General features: G+C 32.6%; 2 protein-coding genes across 3 annotated transcripts in view; one reads left to right on the plus strand and one right to left on the minus strand.

Moving 5' to 3' along the window:
- RPA1 (replication protein A 70) overlaps positions 1 to 3,497 on the minus strand; it is a 23,495-nt gene extending 19,998 nt beyond the window's left edge. Inside the window, exons 1-4 of one of the 2 annotated variants that reach the window (XM_072526458.1) lie at positions 3,313 to 3,496; positions 2,998 to 3,248; positions 894 to 1,163; positions 666 to 828 (exon numbers count right to left, since the gene is read on the minus strand). In XM_072526458.1, the coding sequence (XP_072382559.1) occupies positions 666 to 828; positions 894 to 1,163; positions 2,998 to 3,248; positions 3,313 to 3,357 (729 nt within the window). In that variant the 5' untranslated portion in view covers positions 3,358 to 3,496. Of the gene's footprint in view, positions 1 to 665; positions 829 to 893; positions 1,164 to 2,997; positions 3,249 to 3,312 lie in introns of both variants that reach the window. The other variant, XM_072526459.1, reaches the window with a different exon arrangement.
- A 3,011-nt stretch (positions 3,498 to 6,508) lies between these two features.
- ND-24 (NADH dehydrogenase ubiquinone) lies at positions 6,509 to 25,392 on the plus strand. Its single transcript, XM_072526460.1, has 6 exons — positions 6,509 to 6,662; positions 6,762 to 6,890; positions 7,607 to 7,794; positions 7,935 to 8,142; positions 12,931 to 13,007; positions 25,257 to 25,392. Exons 1-6 carry the CDS (start codon positions 6,627 to 6,629, stop codon positions 25,348 to 25,350), a joined length of 732 nt encoding a protein of 243 aa, XP_072382561.1. The 5' UTR covers positions 6,509 to 6,626; the 3' UTR covers positions 25,351 to 25,392.
- Positions 25,393 to 27,599: the final 2,207 nt, after the last annotated feature.

Consider the following 27,599-nt stretch of genomic DNA (forward strand, 5'->3'; position numbering starts at 1 on the left):
TCCTTGTGGACTGTTAACTACATCAAATAACAATTTTATTTTTCATAATTATGAGATATTATTTTCCAAAAAAATTTTAAAACAATTAAAATGAATGATTTTTAAAAGTATTATAAATATCCCTTTTTTACACAGTCTCAGTTTAAATTTCGAGATATTTTATTGTATGTATAATATAAGTAAATTAAACCTTTTATTTTGTAGTTTTCCCTCTAAGTTTATTTCTTTCTTACTTACAATATAACTATGTATGTTTTCAACCAAACTGTAGTTTTTAGAAAGGGGTTGGAGAAAACTTTGGAGACTAGACAATTATTATAATGCCCAAAAAACTAATAGAGCAACTAGTATACAATAAAAGTTCATAACATGCTAAAAGAACTAAATGATCTAGAAATAAATTGATTTGATAAATTTCATTAATATGCATTACTGCATATTAATTAACATCCAGTGATGGATCTCTCACAGAACTGTGAACTGTATGTAGATGATTAGCTATACTTACGAAGCTAAATAAAATAATCTTAGAGAGATATTTTACTAATATCATTTACTAAGCTTTAGAAATGGTTAATGTAGATAGAATGACAAAGTCTAATATATCCATTTAGAGCTCTTTGACAAATCTAAATTTTAGTTGTCAAAAGATATTTAAAATTTACCTGAAGATAATCATAGAATTTATCAACCATTTCTTTAAAAGCTGTACAGCGGATTTCACCACTTTCATCAACCAGATCAAAACTAAATAATTTTCCTTCTCCTCTAGAATTTGACCAAGTTCTTATTGGAGGTTTATTAGTAACTCTCGCCTTGATAGTCCATCTGAAAATATTCGAATAAATTTAAAACTGAATAAAAGTATTTCCACAATATACTCATGCACTTACCTGTTTTGGTAAGGTGTGAGACTTGAAATAGGATGGATCATATGTGTGGATATATCATCATTAGTACTAGTAGTATCCATTGGAGTTGTGCCATTACTGATGTTTGGTTTAGAGACAGTTACATTCTTAATAGAATTGTTTGTAGCTGGAGCAGCAGTAGAGCTTTTAGCCCCTTCAGCATCAGTTGGTAGGGGAATGGGAGTGCCTACTTTTTCTGTAACTTCGCTTCCAGGGACAACAACATGCATGTCAAGAATTAAAAGTACCCGTCTAAAATATTAAAATATAATGCATGTATTCAATAATATTTCACTACAATTATACATGTCTATACATGTAAAACTTATAAGATTGCTGTATACTGAAAATAAAGAAAACCAAAACAGTTTTTTTTTAACAACTACATCTGCGGTGTTGCTTTATTTCATATGAAATATAAATTATTGCATTAGTCATTAACATGCACAATATTAAGCACTATATTCTGCTTTCACATCTAACACTAGACACAAAAGTGGATCAAAGGGCTTCATCCTTTTGAGTTCTGTTATAAGCCTGTGTTGTTAACTAGTTGAAGAGCTTCAATGCTGGTCTGATTACACTTTTTTACGTTTCCCTACAACTTCTGATTTCTTTATCATTTCAAATTCCAGTTATCTATGAGTATCTTCATTTCTACTGTAACAATAAGCACTTACCATGTTTGTGTAAATTGTTTTGTTGTATGTTAGCAGAGTAGAAATTGTACCAATAAGCCAGTAGAATTTTCTATTTCTATTTAAGACCAAGCTCTCATCTTTTCTCTTTTGCTCTAACTTTTTAACAAAGTTTTTGTAGAGAGGCATGCTAAGAGATTTTGTTTCATTTGTGTATGACACATGTTGGTTGTTAATATATGCAGGAATTTGTTCAATCCTTTGATTTTAATGTCTATGGCTTTATATGACATTTTTTGGGTTACTTCGTTAATGAATGCCTATAGCTGTTTCACCTACTCTTTGTTACTGTTGCATACTGTCAGCATTATCATCAACAAATGGGGTAATTTTAATATCTTCTAAATGAGGTAGATTGTTAGTGTAAAGTCAGGCCATTGGATTTTTTAGTGTAGAATATTGCTCTTCTTGTTTAATTAGCAGAATCTGCTTGATAAATATGTAAGATATGGGCGTACTATTTATATAAATAGGATTTTAAATTATATATTAATGCATCATGTATCTTAAATACTTTGTCAAAACTGAAATACCTCAAAGAAAGTGGTTGAGATATGTATGTGAGTAATAGTTGAGTGGTGCTCTAGGAATCCTGTACCTTTCCTTTTATACATGTAAGTACTGAGATTTCTTGTATTGAGAACCTTGTTTTCTATTTTATAATTGGTGTCATTTCCCAGACAGTTTACTGAACATTCTGCGTAAATGGTTTAATTTCTTTTGTTTTTTATTTTGTAATGAAATAGATATTGATTTTTTCCTTCAAAATTTAATTTAACGCTAAAACATCAGTAGGTAAATTACTTGTAATAATACCTGACTAATTTGAATAACTATCAGATTTTTTTGTAAAATCAGTATTGAAATGAATGTTAAAAATTATAGACTGATTTCTTTTATATTCAATATACAGTACTTAGAACAATAGTACCTAGAACATTTTCAACTTTAGGATATACATTTCCATAATGACAAAGACATTACATTATAAAATACCATATTATTATTATAGGTATTGACGTATTTATGTAGTAGTATAAATTCATAACAAAATTTCTCATGAAAGAAGTATATTTACAAAAATTACGGTACAAAATTAAAAAAAAAGGAATTTGTACCAAAAACGATTTGTATATCACAAAGAAGAGTAAAAGTCAGGAATTTTATAATCTTCGGCATATAATAAAAAAGGCAATAATAAAATTGTCAAATATTCTGTCTTAACAATATAAAAAAGTGTATTAAGGTTGCACAACACTTTTAGATTTTCCTACTGAGCAGTATGGCATATTTTTCTTTCGGATTGTGCTCATAGCATGGAATTTCAATGTTAATGATATTTTTTAGGTCTATAAGCTAATGCAACTGTAAAATAATAGAGAACTTACGCTTCTCCTTTCCCCGAATTGTTAATGATACTCGTAACATATCTATCTATTTGTATAATGCTAAAAGTTTCCACACCATTTGGACCTAGACGATCGTTAATCTGGGCTGTTAGCATGGCAAAAGAAATGGTGTATTTTCCATCTGACAGTAAAATACGAATTCTTTCTTTATCACCTAATCCAGCATTTATTTTTTTGCTACCCAAAACTTGCATAATGGGATTTGGAAATTCTCCTCCAGACATGATTATCTAGAAGGAAATTACACATTATACCTATTATTGTAATAATGTATAATATTTAGATGTAACATACCTGGAGTGAACCTTCTGACATGTTATAGGTATGAGGCGAACGCATTTTGCTTAGGTTGCAAACTAAATAAACAAATTATCAAATAAAGATCAGAAATCAACCCCTACAAATTATAACTTAACGACGTAAAAGACTGTATATACCGCAATTATTTTACCGCCAAGAACTGACAACACTGACAAGAACAAGCAAGTTTTTATCAGTGTGAAGTTTGAAACGAAAACCTTGTAACAGCGTTGCCAAAACACTCTAGGAAAAATCGTCAGAATTCTATTTAAAAAATCGTAAGAAATCGTGAGATTTTCCGAATTCAATAAAAGATTTTTATTAGGGTGTAAGAATGAGAAAAAAACACGAGATGTATAAAAACTACGTGTATATTTTTGCAACCAAAATAAGAATTATATTAGAAAAACTTTTCAAGAAAAACTCAATAAAAAAAACATACCTTTTGTACCTACTGGACGTGACCCAAGTCCACTTTTTTTCCCAGTCCAGTTTATATTTTTGTTGGTAAACAATTTTCTTTTTTTTACTAGGAGGAGTTCCAACAACACTTTCGTCACTAGCTGCCATTTTGTAACTCGCTTATGCACTAGTTTTAATAATAAAATTTATCACAATTTAACACGGCCTCTAAAAGTAACCTTACAAAACTGACGGCCAAACCAAACAAAACAACGACAAGGACAAGGATTCAATTTAATCCCAGTAGTAGCGAATTGTGGATGGTAGAAATAAAATTAATACTTTTATAGCTCCTTTTTCGTTCAGTTATAACGGGTTTGTTAACAGGGTTTTTCTGTCTCTAAATAATTTCTTTACAAAATTATGTATAAAACTACTTCCTTAATAAAAAATTAACATTAAGGCAGAATTTAAAGGAGATGGATCGATAAATTCAAGTTTCACCATGGCTTTTCACCAGGTTTAACCTCAATGCAAACGGTTCAGTTATTGTTCCAGGAAACAGTTTAAAGAATAAATTGTTGATTTGGTGGTTTGCACAAATGCTGCGCCGACCAAATATTACCGTTTTTTAATGGCGATTCCTTCATAGGGGCACATTTGCACGTGCACGTATATTACATTCAGTTGATATGCTGTACTGCTGTACTTGTACATCGCTATAATACATTTAAATTTTGCTGTATTGCTTATGAAGTTCGAAATAATTTAAGAATGGAGGGATTTGTGAATGTTAGCGTGGAATATTTAAAATCAATTAAATTTTCTTCACTATAATTCAAAATTAAATATTGAAACGTCATAAAAAAAATATGTTAATTATGAATGTAGCGACATGCAAAAGTCGGGATTATAAACTATCAAGTAAAATCGAGATTTATGAAAAAACTGACTAGTTGTGTTGGTGTGCTACTATCAATACTCTTTACTAAAACAGTTCTACAGAAAGTAATGCTTTCATAGAAACAAGAAAAATACAGCTCAAATTTTCCTACATTGGCATTGCAATCAGCAATTGGCAATTATCTCTTTTTAAACAAAAACAAATTAAGGACTGAATTGGAAATTATTTATAAAAGATCCAATTTTAAAGAGCTTTCCGGGGCTTTCCACTTCCTTAAATTTTTTCTTCTTCTTCTTCATGTGCCTTGTCCGTTCCGAACGTTGGCAATCAACATGGCTATTCTGACTTTGTTTGCGGCAGACCTGAATAGTTCAGCAGATTACAATCCGAACCAATGCCGCAAGTTTTTTACTAAAAATAATTTGCAAGAAGATTTTTCTGGCATAATTTCAATTCTTCAAGTACTTGTTACGATGCCAATGACTGAATCTGAATGACAACTGCAGAATTAGAACGATGTTTATCTATATTAAAACGTATCAAACTTTTCTTCGAAGTACTATGGGTCAGGATCGACTAATTGCACTCGCAATATTTTCAATTGAAAAAAAAAAATGATTCAAGAAATTTTAAATTTTAATGAATTGGTTATTAAGGAATTTATTTCAGAAAAAGACAGGCGACTTGACTTTCAATAAAAATTATCATTAAAGTTAATAAAATACACTATTTATTGTAATTACTTAAAAGGATCCTTTGATTTTACAATTTGGCGACTCTTAAAAACGTTTTGACTTCGGAAATAGGGCTCAAGTGGAAGCCTATGGTGTTATCTATGTTTATATCTCATAAATATTTATAATATTTGTGCACTCCCTATACTTTCCATTAGGCGCCGCCACTGCTCATTGTAGAGATTGGAAAATCACAAAAACTATCCATTTAAAAATGATTTCAAAAACAAATATTTGTTGTTCGTGAATTTGTGAGGTGAAAATATCAAAGTATTAAGATATTTACTGTTCATATTATTTATGAATACAAATTAATGTTCATGTTATAAGGTTATGTTATTGTTTGATTATGCCTGAAAAGCCTTAAGGCCGTATGACACTATGCATTTTCTTGTATCATTTCTTATATCGTTTCTGATAATAACCAAAAAATGGATAGTGTCATACAAGCATATAGTTCTTATATCAGAAACGATACAAGAATTTGTGTCCGCTGCAGTTTCTTGTACAAGAAATTCGCCAATTTGTGCGCAAAAACGTAAAACTTCGTTAGACCAAGCAGACATCAGAGAAAAGTGCCCACCAACAATAACCAAGATTAGAACAGCAGTAGCCAAATTGAAAATATGATATATCTCCAAATGAGAGAGTAGAATTTCAAGAGCATGCCATTCAAACACATAATTTGTAAAAAAAAAAACAAATAAATTATTACAACCAAATTATTTATTATTTCTGTCTTCCATTACAGCATGTTGAATATCTTCAAAAATTGTGGTTTCCAATTTAGTTTCAATATTGGGACATTTTATTTCTTTCATTTTTGAACCACAGTATTTTAAAAAATAATCAGTAGCATCTGGCTTGGGTTATGCTTGGGGTCCTCAGGTACTGCAGTTCTATTTTTATATGTGTCAAAATTTCGACCAATCATGTGCCGAATCAGATACAATTTCCGGTAAAAGAACTTGTATAGTGTCGTACAAGCACAAATGTACTTGCAAGAAACGATAGAAGAAAACATAAATAACTTTCTATATCAGAAACGATATAAGAAATGATACAAGAAAATGCATAGTGTCATACGGCTTTTAGACATGGAAATGGAAAGTGAAAAGCAGTTGGCCGAAACCCAGAAGACGAATTTTGACGTGAAGTAAATGGCATATGGCATTTAGTGCAATTAAGTGGTCTGTGGTCTTGACTGCAGTGACAGGTCAGTGTTTACTGTCAGAAAATTTTAAATTGGAAAAAATAAAATTGAGAATATGTTGAAATTGCTAAAAGAGATATCTTCAAGTGTGGTAAGTTTTAGTAACAGTGAGCTAAATCTTAAGTCTTCAAATTGGCTATTCATTATAGTTAAGTCTTATGTAATTTAACATAACCTCAATTTATTTTAGGGGAAATCTCTTACCAAAAGGGGACTTCAAACCACCTGCGCTTTACAACATGATAGCTTATTTGTACATCGAGATACTCCTGAAGATAATCCAGACATTGTCTTTGAATTTACCCCAGAAAATAAAAAGGTAATTTATCCTGAAAAGAGTAAAAGTTTTTTGCTTTTTTTCTAATGGATTTTTTTAATTAGAATCTTGATGTTTAAAAAGAGATATATAAATTGAAAGGATCAGCAGTAACAACAAGGCTGTTCTATTTTTGACATTTCCACTTAAAGGTTTCTGAATAAAATGAAATAGTTCTGAATCCTTCCACTTAAGAATAAGTTGGCTCCAATAATTAGTTCCTCAATATGAGGTAATAAATTCATTTACATTTCTTTTTTGCCACTAATACAAGTATAAATATACTAACAAAAATATATATTCTGTTTGATATGGCATTTTACACCAGTCTAATGAAGATAATGCTAGGTTTGTCTCTCCAAATAAATATTATGTAGAATATTTTAACAGTTGAGTGGAGGAGCAAACTTTGTGATAGAACCTCTATTATATCTTTTCTTTTAGATATGTAAAATTCAATGCTATCATTCATTTCTGAATGTTGCAGCCTGAATACCTTTTTATCATTTTTTGACTTATTGTTATATTTCCAGTATATCACTCGTTTAGAATCTATTTAATGTTATTCAAAAGACAATAATTCAAAATGTATTTATTTATTGTTTTCAAGATGATTCCATTAGACATCAAAATTGTTCAACAGTTTCCCAACAAACTTTTCCTCTAAATGTATCACCATACATACAAATTTTATTAAAGTATTTTCACTTCTGTTTTAGAGGGCTGAAGCTATCCTAGCCATATATCCAGAAGGTCACAAGAGGGCTGCAATGATTCCCTTACTGGATTTAGCTCAAAGACAATATGGATGGTTACCAATTTCTGCTATGCATAAAGTTGCTGAAATTTTAAACTTGCCAAGAATGAGGGTGTATGAAGTAGCTACTTTCTACACCATGTTTATGAGGTATTTGAAAATCATTCATATTTAAGAACATACAATGGAGTAAATATTTTCTGTTCATACATACCTACTTTCTTTCCATTCAAGATTAGAATATTATTATATTATATCTCATGTGAATACTAGTTTTTTTATTGTTTTAGGAAACCTACAGGTAAATATCATGTTCAAATTTGTACTACAACTCCTTGTTGGTTAAGAGGATCAGATGAGATTCTTGAAGCTATTAAGAAAAATCTTAAGTTAGAAGTTGGAGAGACAAGCAAAGACATGTTATGGACCCTATCTGAGGTTGAATGTCTGGGAGCATGTGTTAATGCCCCCATGGTACAAATTAATGATGATTACTATGTAAGTAGATGAATAGATAAAATTTAAAGTACAGTATAGCCCAAAATAAACAGTACTGAACTTGTAATTATTTTATTGTTTTAAAAAATACATAGTTTTGACATTTCATAACATGTTCTAAATGAGCTCCTCCTCTCTCAAGACAGACTACATACTGATATTCCAGATTTCTCGTAATATTATGGAATAAAGGTTGTCTCAAGTCAATTCTATTCTAGCACAATATTCCACTGTTCTGTGATAATCCCTGGGATGTAATTGTTAATGTACCTGAATCACATACGAAAATGCACCCAGCTTCTTCAGGATTCTTTGCAAGGAAGGTTTTAAGCCAAGATGCTGTTCTTGACTGGCTGACTTTCGGATTTTCCAAGATTCACTCAAAAACATGTTCATGGTTATCATTGTTGTTAACTGTACTATTATGCCCTGAGTTTCCTTTTCATTGGCACAATACATTACCCATATTTCTAAACTTTTCAACAACCTTCAAAATTACAGCATTACTTGGAGAATGTTTATTAAACTTACTTACTTACTTAATCAGTAGACCCATTTGTACCTTTCAGTGTTGGGCTACGTTTATTAAACTGTTGTGTAAATTGATCATACATGTATTGTAGACTTGCACTATTACATTGACCGATTCCGTGTGAGCGAAGATCATGCTCCACAAGAAACACTTTCTCATATGTACTTAACACCATTTTTAACAATTAGGTCCTAATAATTAATTGTTTAAGGATTTCTTGACAGGTCTATACCAGTTAATTTGAATATGACAACTCGCACAAATAGATATCTATGGTTCAGTTTCAGAACTGTTTATTTTGGGCAATACTGTATATGTTCCTCATATACCAGCAGCTGAACATTAATGTTTTTGTAATTATGTATTCTATATTCTTATTTTCCAGCTATTGCTTATATTTTTTGTACATATACTTCATCTAATTTACTTACCATTGCACGTCATCCGCGTCATAGCTCGTCAGGTCACATGATACCAACACACAATATTTAGGCGGTAGGTGTGTTCTTTTTTAGAATCACTTTGCCGAGTACACTGGTATTACAGCCACTAGACATATTCTATTATATACGTGTAGAAATAATATTTAAAGATTTCTATTAATGTTAACTTAAAGAAATACACAATAATATGTTTCATTTAATTTGTATAAACGCATTATAAAGCGTTTTTATGAAGAACATTTGTTAGGAACACACTGTAACTGTAATTGATTGAAGGTGATATTTTGGCATAAATTGGTAACACTTATTTGACAGTTCCGGTGTTGACACGGTGTTGAAAAATAACCTCTGCTCGAGTATTCTCGGGTCTTACATATCCACCTAGACTATTTATATAGGGATTTTCTTGTCTCTTGTCTTGAAATAATTCCTTTATATATTTATTCCGACTGCATAATTTTTGTTGTTTCAATAATTATCTTTCCCTCTCTGTCTTCAGATAGAGAGGGATGATAGTCGTCAAAGACTGGTCCACAGATTTAACATAAGAGCAAAAGAATTTGATATGACAATCTCATCTCAGAAAACTAAAACAATAGTAATCAGCAAAGAACCAACCAGATGTAAAATAGAAATTGATGGCATGAGTATTGAACAAGTAATGGAAATAAAACACCTTGGAATTACACTGTCCAGCTATGGAGACCTGGACAAAGAAGTGAGAGATCAAGTATAAAATGCCTTAATAACAGTATATGGCAAAACAGACACATTAACACTGAGGTGAAGTCAAGAATGTATAAAGTTAGTGTAAGACCAATAATGACAATTGCCTCAGAAACAAGACCCGACACAGTCATAACACAAAGGCTACTGGAAACGGATGAGTATACTGAGAAGAATTACAGAAAATCCGCCAAGAGATTGAAATAGAAGTGAAGACATTAGAAGAAAATTTAACGTACAGGGTATAAACGATTGGACACTAAATAGAAAAAAAGAATGGAATAACTACATAAGCAGAATGGGGGAGACTCGTCTCGTCAAAATAGCAAGAGATAAGTCACCAATCAGCAAAACAAGTATCGGACGACCGCGCAAAAGATGGAGTGACAACCTTTCATAGAGGTATTTTATTAATCCGCCAAAGAAGAATTTTCCTATCCCAGCTAGTTATTTGACTTTTTTATGCAAATTGAAGTTGTTATATTGTTTTGTGAGTCTTTTATTTCTTTACGTTTTTCTGAATAGTACGCTTCTTTTGCTCCCCTTATTTTTATTTTTATTATACTGTATAACCGATGGTATCGGATCTTGTTTTTCTTTAATTTTCGTTTTTTCATTCATTATCTCCAAAATTTCATGTGTCATCCAGTCTTGTTCTTTGTGTGTTGTTGTGGTAAGCAACTTTTGTAGCTCCATTACGATGTTCTATGTTGTTATCTTTTAATCTAAATGAACTTTCACATCTTTCTAGGTTGTCATTGATGTCTTGTTTCAGTCGTTTTGTATTTTATTTTGACTTTAACTTGTCTATATTTACATTCTTGTTGTGGTGATCAGAAAGTACATCAGCACTTGTGTATGCTTTTATTGTCTCTATTGTGTTTCGGTATCTATGTTTTATTAAGATTTAGTCCATTTAATTTCTGACTATGCTGCTATCCTTATCTGCTGGTGACTTCCACGTATATAGGTGTCTTATAGGTAATTTATAAAAGGTTATATAGTATATTACTACTAGGTCGTGTTGCTAGCAGAATTTTATGAGATTATCACCTCAATCATTGAGAACACCAAGTCAGTGTATGTTTCTGCTAAGGATCCACATTTACCTTCTCCGATTTTGGCGTAAAAATTTCCCATGATTACTGTTGTGTCTAGATTTTGTGAGCCTCTTTTCAAGTTCAGTGTAGAATTTTTATGTTTCTTCTTCCTCCTTATCAGTATCTGGTGCATACATCTGTATTAAATTCAGTTTCCCATGGGTTGTCATCAATTGCAACAGTATCATTCTTTTGAATATCGGAATGAAGCCCGTTACTCTTTTCAAGTTCAGTCTAGAATTTTTATGTTTCTTCTTCCTCCTTATCAGTATCTGGTGCATACATCTGTATTAAATTCAGTTTCCCATGGGTTGTCATCAATTGCAACAGTATCATTCTTTTGAATATCGGAATGAAGCCCGTTACTTATTTTTTTGATAAGTATAATATCATATTTACACCAACATTATAGAAGCTATATACAGGAATGCTACAACAACTATAAATCTGCTCGTTCCTACCATTAAAATAGATATATGGAGAAATATTCGGCAGGGAGATTCTGTCACCCAAGTTGTTTATCACTGTACTTGATCATGCTGTGAAATTACTTTAATGGGAAAATAAAGGAATAAATATCGATGGTGAGATGCTTAGTCATCTACGATTCGCAGATGACATTGTCCTGATTTCAGATGTCCTAAAAATTACCAATAATGTTAAATGAACTCAACGATGCAACACGTAAAGTGGGTCTGAATATTAATTACCAAAAGACAAAAATGATGACGAATTTAGTTCCGAGCCATCCTTTAAAGGTAGAAGACGTCGAAATTGAAGTTGTTGTGTAGAAAATATCATAAAACACATAACAAAAATTAAATGGACGTGGGCAGGACACATTGCTAGAGTGGGCTGTTTTGCAGTGGACGACTATGGGCTGATGATGATGATGATAATGGCGACTCCATATCTATGCTGCGTGTCCGTGCTTCCCTAATAATAGATTTTTCCTTGCTTTATATTGCATTCTCCAGAGTTTATCCATTTTGTATCTCAAGTATATTGATCTTTAATCTGCATATTTTCTGTTCCTGTTTTTGTATATCTTTAATAGGCAGATTTCGCTTATTTACGACTTACGAAGCTCTACTCTCCTTTTCTTCTCTTCCCTTACCGAATCTTAGTTTCCAAAAGCCATGATTAGTAACTTTTTGCTTGTTATTCATAGCATAATGATATATAATTAGCGACAATTAGTTGGGATAGCTTTCTCTTGTCTTTCCCAATATATGAGAATTTTTAGAATGTTTCGACCTTTCGCTTCCTACTAGGGATATGAAAATGGTATTTTTGCCATTTTTGATTAATAGGGTTATACTGTCCACACTCGTTCGTCGTTGCCTTGTTTGTTTGAAGAAGATGCACTAAGTCCATTTTGGACAGAGAGTGAGGTTGTCAGTTGAATAGAAGAAGCTGTTATTCACTATTCCATTAACACCCCAAAAATCGACTAGAATAGAGCATACAATGAACTGATTAAATACCTGAGGTCTGATTACTTATCAAGAAGAATGAAGTGTCAAATATATAAAATTCTAAGCATGTATGGATCAGAGTTATGTCTGACGTAGGTGATAAAATTTTAAACACTATACAGTTGATATGGAACCAAACATATTTACATTTATAAAAACTTGATAGTTACGATGGTTAGGTCGAGTAATAATAAACTAACTAAGCAGCCACAGCTATGAAAAATACCAAAGAAAAGGCCCATACTTATAGAACAAGTGGAAAAACTTGAAGGTATAATTTAGAGCATGCCAAGACTCATATTTGTATTTCATTTTTCTGGTTACCCCAAAAGAATATAATTGGAAACAAACAAAGCATAAAAGTAATACGCGTAGAAACTAAAAATAAATAAAACAGATAGCATATTCCGTTCATTTCACGAAGTAATTCATCTTATTGTCAAGATATTTAATACACGTATTTTACATTCGTGGTCATTGAGTTTTAATATATTTTTTTTTAATTGCAGGAAGATTTAACTGTTGAAGCAACTAATGAAATTTTAGATGAATTGAAAAGTGGCGGTAAACCTGCACCAGGTCCAAGGTATTTTATATTTTTCTTTCTTTTCCTCTTTATAATTTTTATTGATAATTACTCTTACGTTTAATATGTTATGTAAATGCAGTGATTTAATCAATAATTAATGTAAACATCAGCTTGTAGCACATATAGGCGAGGCAATGAATCAATAAACTTACCAATCTTTTGCAGTTAGATGGATCTCAATGAAACTTGTTGCATTCAGTTTGTAAGAGTGTTAGGAAATTTTTTGATAAAAAATGATAAATTTGTAATTCGGAAATAATTAACGTAAATGAGTTCAATATTGCTGTTCGGGGATTTTGGGGATGCTTAACACAAATATTATGACGACTATAGTCTCCGAGACACCTAATGTCCAGGCCTCGTCTATTGGAGTTTTATGGAAATTCGATACAAAATCAGTGCAAATTCTTTACTTTGAGGTTTTTGGGGTTGCACGAATATCATGACGGCGATGGTATTCTAGGTACCAGTCCAAGGGCGGGCCTCGTTTCCCGGAGTTTTATGTAAAATCGATACAAAACAGTGCAAACTCTTTACTCGGGGGTTTTGGGGTCGCTTTATACGAATATCAGGACGGCGACGGTCTCCGAGGCACCAGGTGTCCACGATGGCCCCGTCTTCTGGAGTTTTATGGAAAATTTATATAAAATCAGCGCACACTGGTTATTCGGCGATTTTCGTTACTTGGTGCCCACGACGGGCTCCGTCTCCTGGAGTTTTGTGGAAATGTGGAAGAGCTGAGTATCAAAGACCGACTACTCCATTTTGTACTTTTTTTCAGGAAAGCTGAAAAATTGCAGCTTTACTTTTAAGAAAATGGAGTTGGTCGATATTGCAACCAAGCTCTGGAGCTGTCCGTTTTTGAACCTGTAGCATTTCGATTTTCATATATGTTAAAACACCGAAAAATATTCTCAATCTTTTTGCGTTGCTGACATTGATAATATAAACATTTTTAGTTTGTTTATATAACACAGATGGGTATTTCTTTTGATGTTGATTCCGCCTATTAGAGATTTTGCGCATCAAATAAACAGGAATATTTACGTTTATACCGGGTTGGGCGAATGATGTCACTCTACGATGGAACGCCAAAGCGTTTCGTTTCATTGATAGTCCGGATTTTCTTCAAATTCGTTAATGTTGTTCGAATATTCGTTTTTGTCATGGACATATAGTGTAGAAATATAGTAGTAGCAGTTAAAAGTTAGAAGGGAGAGATTTTAGATTCGGAAGAGATAGCTTTCGGCGTGTAGTCTTCAAAAACCGGCAATTTTTTTTCAAGTTGAGAGGTGAATTTGGGCTCAAAATACAATTTGTCAGTTTTTGTTGAGTTAATCACCGATTGGTTGTGCTGTGCTCTATGTGGGAGATTTGTAAGACGGCGTTTCCAACCATTTGAGAGGTCCACATTATTTAAAGAAGGAATTGAGTGGCCGCATTTTAAAGATTTCAGTTTGTTGTCATCCAGGATAATCTCAAGCCCCAATCAGTGTTCTACCTCCCAGAACTTGTCTATTTTGTGTTCCCTGGTCACCCCAGACCAATTCCAGTTTGTGTGGGGCACAGTTATGTGTTGTTTGCAGTGTTTTGATTCAATTCCAATCCCAAAAACTTTCTTAAAGGAAATACATCAGCCAGGTACTTTTTATACGTACTTTTAAGTAAAAATAAACAATTTTTCATTAATAAAAAATTTGCTTTCATGACAAACTAAAAAATTATAAATAAATAAAATTATAAGTCTTATGGATTAGCTAACTTTCATATTAGTCTTCTTTTAAATACAATTAATTTTAATATTTAATATTTCAAAAAGATTTGATATTTCATTTCGACATTCGATTTTGAAACTATTCCTAAATAAGAATACCTTCAAACAATCCATCTGAAAACTTCTACTGTTAAAGTAATTAACATGTTTTAAAGCAGTTTTTAAATATAACGCTAGTGATACATTTTTAGACTAGTGAACAAAAAAATAGGCTCCATCATAAATCTTTATTTAAAAAATTAAATTACTTTAAGAAAGTTTCATTGCTCAGATTAAAGAAATCATTACAATACATTAAGGACTAAGCCGTACTGAGTATCATCCCGCAGGTCCTCACATTCGCAGGAATCTTCTTGATTGATAGCATCTATTTCAGCAGTTGCTTCATTTGGTTCGGTGATAGATGTACCACTGGTAACATCGCAATACCAACGCAAACGTTCCAACTCTTCCCAATTATTTCCAAAATGTTTCGTGAGAAGAATCTTTACGTCAGCCATTTTTTTCCGATTTAATGAACACCCCAGAGTAATTAGAGCTGGATTAAGTTGAGAAGTAGGTAACTTTTCCTTTTTTTGTGATCGACAATTTGCTAGTTTTCTCAATTGTATGCCAGCTCTCCTGCAACCAACACGTTATTTTCAGCTTTATTGCGAACATAACGGAAACGTTTGCACTTGAAAATGGCGAAGTGAACACTCTGTGTGGTTTTTAAAACTTTTTTAGCGCAGTAAAATTCTCACCCAGTTTTTTTACTTAACCATATTTGGAAAACACCTCCAAGTGTTCTGACACATCAATTATCGTTGTCAGTGTTTTAAACTCTTTTTTTAGCATACCATAACTATGTCCGCTGGAAGAAAAGAATGACAAGTTACCGAGAATACAAGTTCTACATGTTCTACATTATTAGGAGCATAGTTAATTAACCAAAACGTGCACATTGCGCACAACCATCAGCAACCAATCGTACTACATTAATTTCTGCAAGATCTCCATTTCTAGTTTTTTCACAGAGCTCGTTAAAAGTCACAGAGGCAACTTGGTTGGACGATTTTTACATATCACACCTTGTATAAATTAGATAGAATCTGGATTCAGTAAAGTTGATGAATTACCAGAAATGCCAGCAAGATTATAGCAGTACAGCTGTCGACTGTTATATGTCATTTGGTCACGTACTTTTGGAAGTAGCAAATTTTTTTGCACTCTCTCTTCAAACTCAAGGCAGGTTAAGCGAACATCTGTATGAGGTGACGTAAAACTGACATTGAAACGTGTGTTAAAAATGTGTCTAAAGTAAGATTCTTTTACCTTTAAACCATTTTCGTATGTGCTTTGATCATACATAGCGTATATTTCGCAGATGTTCAAATCAGAACTAAGGTAAATTCTCTTACTTTTACCTCTACTATTCGCTCCGTGCGTGACTGACGCGACACCTACCGCCTTCATCTGACTGTTTTGGACCTACCAATTTTCAGGGTAAACATATGACATATGTTTGACATTTTTAAATACAGGCGAAATTGACAATTATTAATAATTAACTTTTTAATTATATTTTTTCAGTTTATGTACAAAATAAATGTAGTATTAAAAACTGGGTTTCTCAAAATTCATCATAATATATCTTTTTAACCCCAAACGGAAAAGAAAGGGAAAAATCTAGTACTGGCAAATCAAGTTTTTCACGTGAAAGATCATATAATTAAAAACAGTAATAGTAAAAGGTATGATATAAAAGCTAAAGTCATCAGGCACTCTGCAGTTAGCTTGAAGCCTTGTTCGCAGATGTTCAAATCAGAACTAAGGTAAATTCTCTTACTTTTACCTCTACTATTCGCTCCGTGCGTGACTGACGCGACACCTACCGCCTTCATCTGACTGTTTTGGACCTACCAATTTTCAGGTTAAACATATGACATATGTTTGACATTTTTAAATACAGGCGAAATTGACAATTATTAATAATTAACTTTTTAATTATATTTTTTCAGTTTATGTACAAAATAAATGTAGTATTAAAAACTGGGTTTCTCAAAATTCATCATAATATATCTTTTTAACCCCAAACGGAAAAGAAAGGGAAAAATCTAGTACTGGCAAATCAAGTTTTTCACGTGAAAGAGCATATAATTAAAAACAGTAATAGTAAAAGGTATGATATAAAAGCTAAAGTCATCAGGCACTCTGCAGTTAGCTTGAAGCCTTATAAAATATCATTTAAGGTAAATTATTTAAATATTTCCTATTTCAATTGCATAAAAATGAGGTTATGTGATATTTACTTTTTCATATTATTAGCACGGATCCATCTTTTTCTTTTCTCTAATTTATATGTAATCTTTGCTAACCTATAAAATCTACACTTACTATTTTTGCTATTATTAGCACAATTAAATACGCAACATGTATTTGCACACATTTTTGATAAAATTTATGCGTAAAAAGATTCCATGATTCCAATTTTGTCAAATTTCGCCGCTACGCACGCTGGCATCGTTTCAAGGTAGCCCTACCATGGTCACGCAAGGGGCGAATAAGAAGACTCAATTCCTTTAAATTTTTTAATAAATTTTGTAACAGATTTTATAACTCTTTTCTATTGCCACCACGAGTTTCCTGGGGCACCAGAGACAAATCCTTAAAACGCTAGAATACACTTATTATCCGATGCTTTATGATCCCTAAAATCTGCAAAAAGGTATTTCTACAAACCTCTGTGTGAACTTGGGTCTCATTTAACACAAATAATGATAGATAAATGTTTTGGAAGGTCCACCTTTCTTATTTCGCATTCTTGCTGGGGCAGATTCCTTGCAATATTTGAGAAGAAAACTATCTTGCTTTGTCTTCTCCTTGAAGTTGTAAAAAGCTAAATGGAATCGCGAAACAGCTCTTATAGTTAGCAATTGTCAATCTTGTTTGTTACTTATATGCTTACAATTCGGATAAGTCGCTAATGATTTCGCAGAATAACTATGCTAACTTACCTTTTAATCTTATCCTGTTCCCATTTCCAATTATTTTTGTCGATTAATCTCTTCCTGTTTTCATTTTTAGTTGCTTCAACTACGTTCACTTGCATTTTTCGGAAAAATAACGCAAATAATATTAAAAAAACACGAAAACGGTTGAAATAAGGTCGTAAACTGTTGCAAACTTGAAACGCAATGGACACTCTCAGTAGATTTGTTCTAGTGCGCATGGCAACTTGACGAAAATACTACCTTTCGATTGGCTGTAACGGAGTTGTCCTATTCTGCTACAAAATCAAGTTGGAGCTGTCCGTTTCTGAAACAGATGCTCGTTTTAAAATGCAATTTCTTGCATCTTCTAGCCGCTTCTAAACTAAAGCAATTCAGACTTGAATTCTTTGTGAAAAATCCTATAAGACTGTACCATTAACTCAATTTGGAAAAAATGGAGTAGTCCGATACCACAATTTGTAATGCAATGTCTTCATCTTCTTGGTCCACTGTCTCATTTTCTTCGTCTATCGATTCATTTTCATATTTTTCGTTATTTATACAATTAACACCTGCACAATTTTTGCATGCGACGCTGCAATGCAATCCGTGTTTCCGGCATCCACTTGAATTTCCGTAATCAGCTTTGCTCTCGCAAAATATCAAGTTCATGATTCTTGGTGGACCAAGTAATTGTATCATTTTTATGGGAACTAAAGTTTGTTCTTTAAGTTCCCATCCCCAGCCTGTGGAGTTTAAGCAATTTTGCTCTACTTAGATCCAATTTTTCACCTAAAGATGTACTCTATTCGAATGCTCTGTTGCATCGACTGTTGGAATAATTTTGCATAGGACAATTTTCATTTTTTTTTGCTATTTATACTCCTCTGGTATATTGGGCTTTCTAAAGCTGAATGAGGCATTGTACAGTCAAAAGTAGTAGGCCACCATGTTCAATTAATTCATCAATTAGTAAATCACGTTGTTTAAATTTTTGTGCATTTAATATCTTAATAGTCTTAATATTTTAAGTCTAGATTTTTTTGAAAGGTAATAAAAAAAATTATTTTCCCTTGGCCAAAGGTAGTAGATACCGTATCGTAACATGTCATTGCATGCAGCAATAAAATGTTTTCTTGCTCAAACTCTTAGACGAATATAATTCTTTCGGATTATTTTGCCGGGGAGAGAAAGAAAGAAAATAAGTGTGAGAACTTTTTGGGCATATTCTTGGGGAATTGCATTCCATTCATCCTGTGCAACAAGCCGAAGCTGCTCTATCGTATTTGGAACGGGATTTCTTTGTCATATGCGTCGTTTTAGCTGATCCCTCACGGGAACAGCTAAAACGCTTTAGATTGGATTTAAATCCGGGCTAAATGGTGGTCTATACAATTTTTGAATTTGGACATCATCAAGATAATTACTCATTATAGTAGCGGCATGTGGTCGAGCATTTTCGTGCATTAACATGAATCTGTCGTATCCAATGTAACCAACATATGACAAAACATGATTTTGCAGGATGTTTTGAACGTAAGTGTCACCAGTCATCTGTCCAATCACTTCCACAAGTGCGGTGCATCCCTCCTAACTAAGCAAGCTCCCCAAAGCATTATGCCACCACCTCCAAAACTAACGGTCTGGGCGAGATTGCAGAATCGTTCTTTAACTCTTCTGTAGACGTGGTTTCGACCATCTGATTTCCATAATAGGATGCAGGTCTCATCAGTGAGAAGAACATTTTTCCAGTAGTCGATATTCCACTGAATATGTGTTCTTGCAAATTCTAAACGACGAGCTTTATGATTTAGGAGAAGGCGTGGAACTTTTGCAGGCCGTCTAGGCTTTAAGTTTTGCTTCTTTTAATCTTCGTCTAACTGTTTTTGAACTCATATTAACTTCTCTAACATTTAGTAGCTCATTTCTGAGATGCATCGTGTAGATTTCGTGTAGAATTAAGAACCAAAAAACGGTCATCAATTGCGATTGTGCATCTTGGGCGTCCTTTACCAGGAATTCGTACAAAATTTCCTGTCTCTTTGTACCTTTTTAAAGTATTCGAAACTGTAGATTGACTTCTCTTGAAACGTCGTCGATATTTTTTTGGGTGTATCCTTCCTCGTAAAAAATTACAATCTGTGCTGCTTGATCTTCATCCCAGTGTCAAATTGGTGGCATACTTATTTCAAACTTAGTTAAATCAAAACAATGTTTAATTAAACTTATTAAATTAAACTAAAAATAACCGAATTACTATGGTTTTTTCTTTACGTGAAGAAGGTTTTTTTATGATAAAATACACGAATGACAGTAAACGCTGAATGAAAGTCAAAATAAACGTCAAAAAATTTCAAACTAATTGAGTAGATCAGCCTACTATATGAGTAATATCAGTAATCTAAAATTATTTTGAAATAATAATGACTACAAAAAAAAATTGGAAAATTCCAAAATATTCGATATTTTTGTCCATTGGTCGTATTTTCGAATTCAATCGAATTTTTTCGAATACGAGTTAACTCGAATGAAAAATTTCGTATACGAATTTGAATCTGTATTTTTGAACGTCCTTCGAAATTTTATACGTATACTAAAAGAATTTGCACCGGCAACACTGCAAATTCGAAAAAACCAAAACTTAAATAATAAAAAAAGAAGAATAATTGGCAGTTTTACTTAACCTAGTTTATGGTGAATTTGTTATCTAAAACAAGAAGTAAAAAAGGGCATGAAATATGGTGGTTCAGTGTCGGCCGAACAAAAAAAAGCCATTCTATCAACTCCATTGTGAGGGGCCTTGTTAATCTGTACAATTTTTGAAATTGTACATCCGAATAGTCCTCTAGATGGTTAAGAATGGGTTGGTAAACTTGCCTTTTCGTTCCGCTAATATTATCGCCTCGGCAAGGGCGTTAACTATTTCTTTCTATTAAAAAATTATTTAAACCACCCATTAAAAACAAAGTTTAATGTAAAAATATGGTAGGTATTAATGTAAATTTTATTGTATTGTTCAATCTAAAACAACGATTAAAAACTATCAGCTGAAATTTTATCTGACGTACAAGGGCCCAGTGACAACTGAAATGACAAAAATTACTTTGGTCGTATACTAGCATCGAAATTCGAATGGTTCATACCCATTCGTGTCGTCGTATACGAAAAAATTCGTATACGCACTATTCGAAAATATAAAAAACTGGATTTCGAGCGAATTTCTTCTAATTTCGTATGCGAAATATGCTCGAACGATATTCGAAAATACGACCCCTGGAGTGTATAAACTTACAACTTCAATAATTTTGAAAATTAGAATATAAATACTCTGTCGGTAATGAAATTTCCTTCAATATCTAAACTATCAAAAATGCTTAATATTGTAAAACTGAACCGTCTTCTAACAAGCAAAGAATAAATAGTATTTTTTCACAAAACTAAATAAAAACTTAATCAGATTTACACATTACTACTTTTTTTAATTATTTATAATAAATATATTAAGAATATTTAGCGGACAGAATGAGAAAGTAAACGTGTGTTACAACGTAAAAAGTAACAGGTTAGCGACTAAAAGTTAAAAGGCAGGAGCAACATGACTGTTGGACAGATGGTAGCACTTTGGCAATGCTACCAACTGCAATAAAGACGAGGTTCCTCTCGAGATGCACCCTATAAACCAGGTACCACGGAGGCTATCGCCGTCGTGATATTCGGTACAGTACCCCTCGAGTAACGAATTTGCACTGATTTTGTATCGATTTTACATAAAACTCAAGGAAACGAGACACGTCCTCGGACAGGTACCTAGGAGACCATCGCCGTCTTGATATTCGCGTTCAGCGACCCCAAAAACCTCCATGTAACGAATTTTCACTGATTTTGTATCGACTTTCCATAAAACTCGAGTAGACGAGTCCTGGACATTAGGTGCCTCAGAGAAAATCTCCTTAATAATATTCGTGTTCAGCCTCCCCAAAAAACTCCCGAGCAGTAATATTGAACTCATTTCCGTAAATTATTTCCGAATCACAAATTTATCATTTTTTATCACTTCGAAATGCACTTTGGAAAACGCATTTTACTAGTTCAATAATGTAATTTTCATTTCGACATCATCACTTTACACTTTAGTTCACAACGCTCCCATTTCCTAACGCTCTTACAAATCGAATGTAACAAGTTTCATTGAGATCCATCCAACTGCAAAAAATTGATTGGTTTTGGGCTTTTTACTGCTCTATTGCCTCATGCCTTGCCTACTAGCACCTAGCGATGTTTAATTAGATATGTTTATTATACTCGGCCCGTTGGTTCTTTACACATGGCTTTCAAATTTATACGAATTAAATCAAAACGATTAGATCAAACGTATGATTGCCAATATTGAATTTTTTATACAATTTATTTGATTTTGAAAACTAGCATAGATTTACGAAAGTGATATTGAAATTTTCGGAAACATTTAGGTTGTCTAAAAACGACGTCGATAGCAAAGAAATATTTAAGCCAATTGGTGGATTATAACTTAAAAACGGTAAATCGATTAAATAAATTGTCGATCGACATTCGATTTATTTAAAATCTTCATCAGATCTGCTATCTGTATCTGTTGAATCTTCTGTTTACCCAGTTTTATTATAATTATTAGAACTAACCTTATGGTTTACAGAGGAAGTGAAGATAAAATGTGAAGAAAAGAGGAAACCTATTTACAATATAGAATACAACGGGCATATAACTATAAACGAATCAGAAACGAAACGAATACTTTAGTTAGACAGATAAAAAGGGAACACTGGCAGAGCTTCTCAAAACAGATGGAACACGACTTCTACGGAACATAAAAAGAAATGTGGAGAATGATCAGAGGACAAAGAAAAGAGATAAACGAACTAATAAAAACAAAACACATTCAGAAGGAAACATGGGTACACTACTTTCGATCCCTGTTTGCTAAAGGTGAAGATAATGAACCAACAACACCAGAGGTGATGACAAACGAAGAAATAAATATTGAGGAGGAAGAGGTAAAGGAAGCATTAAGGAAATTAAGAGGATTTTAAAACAAACTTTTTTTAAATACGATGCTCCAAATTGTGAAACACTGGGGAGTTATAGCAAGCAATGGTTAGGGTAACGAGTAGTGACTCACCTTAATGTGGAGTTAGTCACGCCATCGTCGTTATCACCACAACTCTCCAAACATATGTAGCCAAATTGTGGGTTCATATAGTCCCATCAGTCTATTTTTTGTGGTTGTCGTCACAGCTTAATCATTACAGCTTAATAAGACGTTGAATGGTGATCCAATAGGAACAGTTGCAGTAGAAAAATTATCTGCTGACTTTGCCGCTGCAGATAAATTTGTGTATGAATTCGCATATTTAATAGTAATAAATAAAATAATAGTTTAATAGGTACAAGAAAAACACACATCATCTTTTCATTGACTTTGAGAGTGCCTATGATAGCATCCATCGAGAATTTCTGATTCATGCACTGAAAGAGTTTAATATTCCAACTCAACTCATTGATACCATAAAATAAACTATTAACGTACAAAGCAAAATTCGAATTCAAAACGAACTAACAGATACAATTCATGTGAGAACGGGCCTACGACGGGGAGATGCCCTATCCTGTATTCTATTCAACATCACATTAGAGAAAATAATTAGGGAGTCAAAAGTCAACACCAGAGGAACAATAATAACAAAAAGTGTACAAATATTGGCATTTGCAGATGATGTTGATATCATAGCCAGAAGCGAAAGAGAGATGATAGAAGCATTTAATGCGATAGAAAGAGCGGCACAAAACAGTGGCCTAAACATTAATGAAATAAAAACCAAATACATGAAGGTCAGTAAATCGACAGGCCAAAGAAACCTACAGAATCTGACAATAGGAGACTATAACATCAAAAGCGTGAACAATTTTACATACCTAGGTTCACTAGTTACCGCAGATAACAATGTCAGTGAAGAAGTTAAGAGAAGAATACATATCGCTAATAAAACATATAATGGACTAATTAAACATCTAAGATCTAACAACATCACAAGAAACACCAAAAGCAAAATATACAAAACCCTGATAAAACCGGTCCTTGTATATGGATCAGAGACATGGACACTATCGAAAAGCGATGAAAACCTATTAGGCACATTTGAACGAAAAATCCTTAGACACATATATAAGGGGGTAAAGGAAAATGACATATGGCGCAGAAGATATAACTTTGAACTGTACACAGCATACAACGAACCCGAGATCATAACATCCATAAAGATCGGACGTCTGCGCTGGATGGGCCATGTTGAACGAATGTTGGAGACTGAAACACCAAAACATATTATGAGACAAACACCAGTAGGAAGAAGGTCAAAGGGAAGACCCAAACTTAGATACATGGAACAAGTGGAACAAGATCTGAAAACACTTAAGATTACCAACTGGAAAAACAAAGCAAGGAACAGAACAGAATGGCGGAAAATCCTAGAACAAGCCAGGACCCAGAAAGGGTTGTCGAGCTACTGATGATGATGATGAGGTACAAGAAAAAATTTCGATTTAGCAACTATACAATATGCCACAAGAAAATAGTTTCAGAATTTATTTTGTTGATTTTTTTTAACCATAGGATTATCTGAAATTTCTGATGTTCGGGGTTTTAATTTTTGCGGTATTACTGTAATAATTTTAGATGCTTTTGCGACTTCATATTTGAATGTGACTTAATGATTAGACATATTACATTAAGTACTTTCATATTATGTACAGATTTACGTTATCCGATTATTTCTTCTAGCGCCTCATTTATTATTTTGCTTAAATTTTCCTATATTCCTTCATTTCGATACATTTACTTTACGTTTCTTTTTTATTAATATCATAAACCTGTATGTACAAACTAGTTTTTTTGAGTTATGTGTTAGAAGTGTTACTTGTCTACATACAAACTTTGTCTTGTGTATCTAGGCAACTTGCACTCTTCTTTTGGATGTTAACTTTACTTTTAAACCTCTAAAATCCCAAATACATCTGAATATCTCTTCTTTTACCACCGCGACTCTTACAGTTATCAGCATGCTATCTCATGTCATGAAAAAAATCTGGCATTGAATGTATGAATGTCCTTTTTCTAACATCGTAGCTTGTTTAGTTACCAACATGCTACCAATGTAGTCAGAATAGTGTTTTTCTTTACATTTGTCAGTATTGACTATGTTTATGGATGTACATAACTATTAATAAGATTATTAGGATTAGTAAATGTTATAGGGGTGTTGACAAGAACATTGATTACATGCTTTATTTTTATGTACCTTGATCACATATTAATTCTATATTAAGCAATGACAGTATAATGTATTTATTCCTGTCATTGTATACATTAATTTTATATGATCTCCTCCATTAAATCCAAACCATGTTGTTCCCAAATGTTTATCTTTTGCTTATCTCTGATGATATATTTAGATTTTTTGTTTATAGAAGTGGTAGATTTGCTGCGGAGCCCATAGGAGAACCAACCTCTTTGAAATCTGAGCCCCCAGGTCCAGGAGTAGGTGTTAGAGCAGATTTGTAAATTTATTTCACTTGTATAAATAAATAAGATAGTTAATAGTGATGTAGTATTCATTTATTAAACTGTATTACAGCGGTGCATTACTGTAACATAAACGTCTATATACATAAACGATGATACAAAGTTCTGTTTTTCAAAGAATTATGTGAATATAACCAAAATTGCATGGTTTACATATTTTGATATGTATGTTCGTGCAATAAATCAATGCTTACAAAGAATAATAGAACGCCCTGGTGGCGCAGTAATAAGAGCGTCAACTTACTAAGCGTAAACCCTCTAAGATTGAGTTCGTATCCGACTGTGATGAGAATTTTCTAATAGGTAATAGACGTGGTATAAAAATTGAAATTAGAAGGAAAGCATGTTATCACCGTAGAGGTTTTGACAAAAGCAAGAATGAAAGATTTCTAAGTAATGAAATGATAAAAAAATTATATTTGACAACAAAACAACATTTTTGGCATTGCAATATACCTACGAGACATATACAATGTTAATGTAAGTTATAATCGTATTAGAAACTTTTTTATTATTAGTTTCACGAAAAAAAGTTATTCTTCATAAAAAGCTATGAATGGTCTAAATCCTAAGATGCAACTATTAGATGTCAAATTTTATCAATCTTATACGAGGTATGCCAAAAAATATGAATTTCGCTCAAGACTAAAGTACCTTTATATTATATTTCACAACATCGAAAATTGTTATAATGAAAAGTTTTGTGAAATTAAAAACTATGTTTTAATACGCAATTACATCCTCCCAATTAAAAAAAAAATTGCAAATGTTTCTCAAATTACTGAACATAATTTTTGTTTGTTAGAAACATGATAACTCTTCCATTCCTATAGAAAAAAAGTTATTAACTTTTCAATGTTCATTACATTTTTAATGTATTTTGTTTTGTGAAAATTTCCTTATCATTTTTTATCTGAACGGAAGAGTTATCATATTTGTAATAAATAAAAATTATATAAAGCATCAGTAATTTTCATTATAACAATTTTCGATATTGTAAAATACAGTAAAACCTGCCACATCCGGATCAATGTGGCGACTAACCGATCCGGATATCAAGACCATTTAAAAATATGTAGCTGTAAACGGACTAAAATTTATACAATAGTTTATAGCGTTTTAGGCATTTACTATCAGGAGTAAAATACAGTACATATATACATTACATAGATAAGAAAGTTAAAATAAAAACCTAAACATTATAGAGTTTTCAAGCTGTATTTCTATTCTTATAAACAAAAATTAAACGTTTATAAATTTAGTACATAAAATATGCTCCTACTAAAAACAAAAGGATACAACAAAAATTTATTTACACAAAGTTACACATTACTGTTATAGTATTAGAAAGAAAATTTACTTTAAATTAAAAAGGAACATATGTAATTGAAACAAAGTTACAGAATATAAAGTTACTTACACAATAACATTAGTTTTTGAAAAAGTTGGTTATTCTCTGCTGCTTTCCACACTGTACACGTTTTTTTGAAGCCATGTCTCTCATCTTTTTTAAGAACATCACGTCACTTGCACAAGTATCTTCTTGACTTTAAACGTAGCACAGCATAGTCTCGAACGAATTGAATGCTTCGGAGTGGCTCATAACGACCGGATTGCACACCATGTTTAATATATTGCGGTCTGTTAATTTGTTCTGTCCGTCTTCACTCAACCACTTGTTAACATCATCTTTCTTAATTTTTTCACATCCCGGCAGGTTCTTTACCAGTTTAGCAATCTCTTCTTCGTTGGAAGTTTCATTGGTACCTTCCTCTGGTTTCTCTCCCGTCCATTCATCAGATGCTTTGTGGTCTAACAGCTTCCTCTATGACCTTACCATTGTTATTGGTTTTATGTCATCCCATGCTTGGGCCACCCACATCCAACATGTCCACTTTTTTTAGAGTCTCTGTAACATTTTCTCCTTCATCCATTCCAGCAATCGACGCCGTCAGTAACTTTCGTCGATAGATACGTTTTATAGATTCTGTAACACTTTGGTCCATAGGCTGACAGAGGGATGTCACATTTAGGGACAAAAAAAGACACTTTATTTCGCTATCTTTTAGTTCTGGGTCGGGATGACTTCTGTTTTCCAACAGCAGCACTGCCTTTCTCGGTAGATTATTTTTTGCTAAATGTTTTTCAACCTTTGGTACAAATTGATTGTGTATTTGAATAGAAGACAGTTGACCTAAGCACTCTTTTGATGACGGTACCAAACTGGC

Source organism: Diabrotica undecimpunctata, chromosome 3 (genome assembly GCF_040954645.1).
Source record: "Diabrotica undecimpunctata isolate CICGRU chromosome 3, icDiaUnde3, whole genome shotgun sequence".
Classification (NCBI taxonomy): domain Eukaryota; kingdom Metazoa; phylum Arthropoda; class Insecta; order Coleoptera; family Chrysomelidae; genus Diabrotica; species Diabrotica undecimpunctata.

Bases quoted from the DNA above. Each gene is read 5' to 3' on its own strand.
- ND-24 (XM_072526460.1), top strand. From the start codon at position 6,627: ATGTTGAAATTGCTAAAAGAGATATCTTCAAGTGTG. The intron at 7,795-7,934 runs GTATTTGAAAAT...TTATTGTTTTAG, and splicing joins TTCTACACCATGTTTATGAG to GAAACCTACAGGTAAATATC. The intron at 13,008-25,256 runs GTATTTTATATT...TTTTGTTTATAG, and splicing joins AAACCTGCACCAGGTCCAAG to AAGTGGTAGATTTGCTGCGG.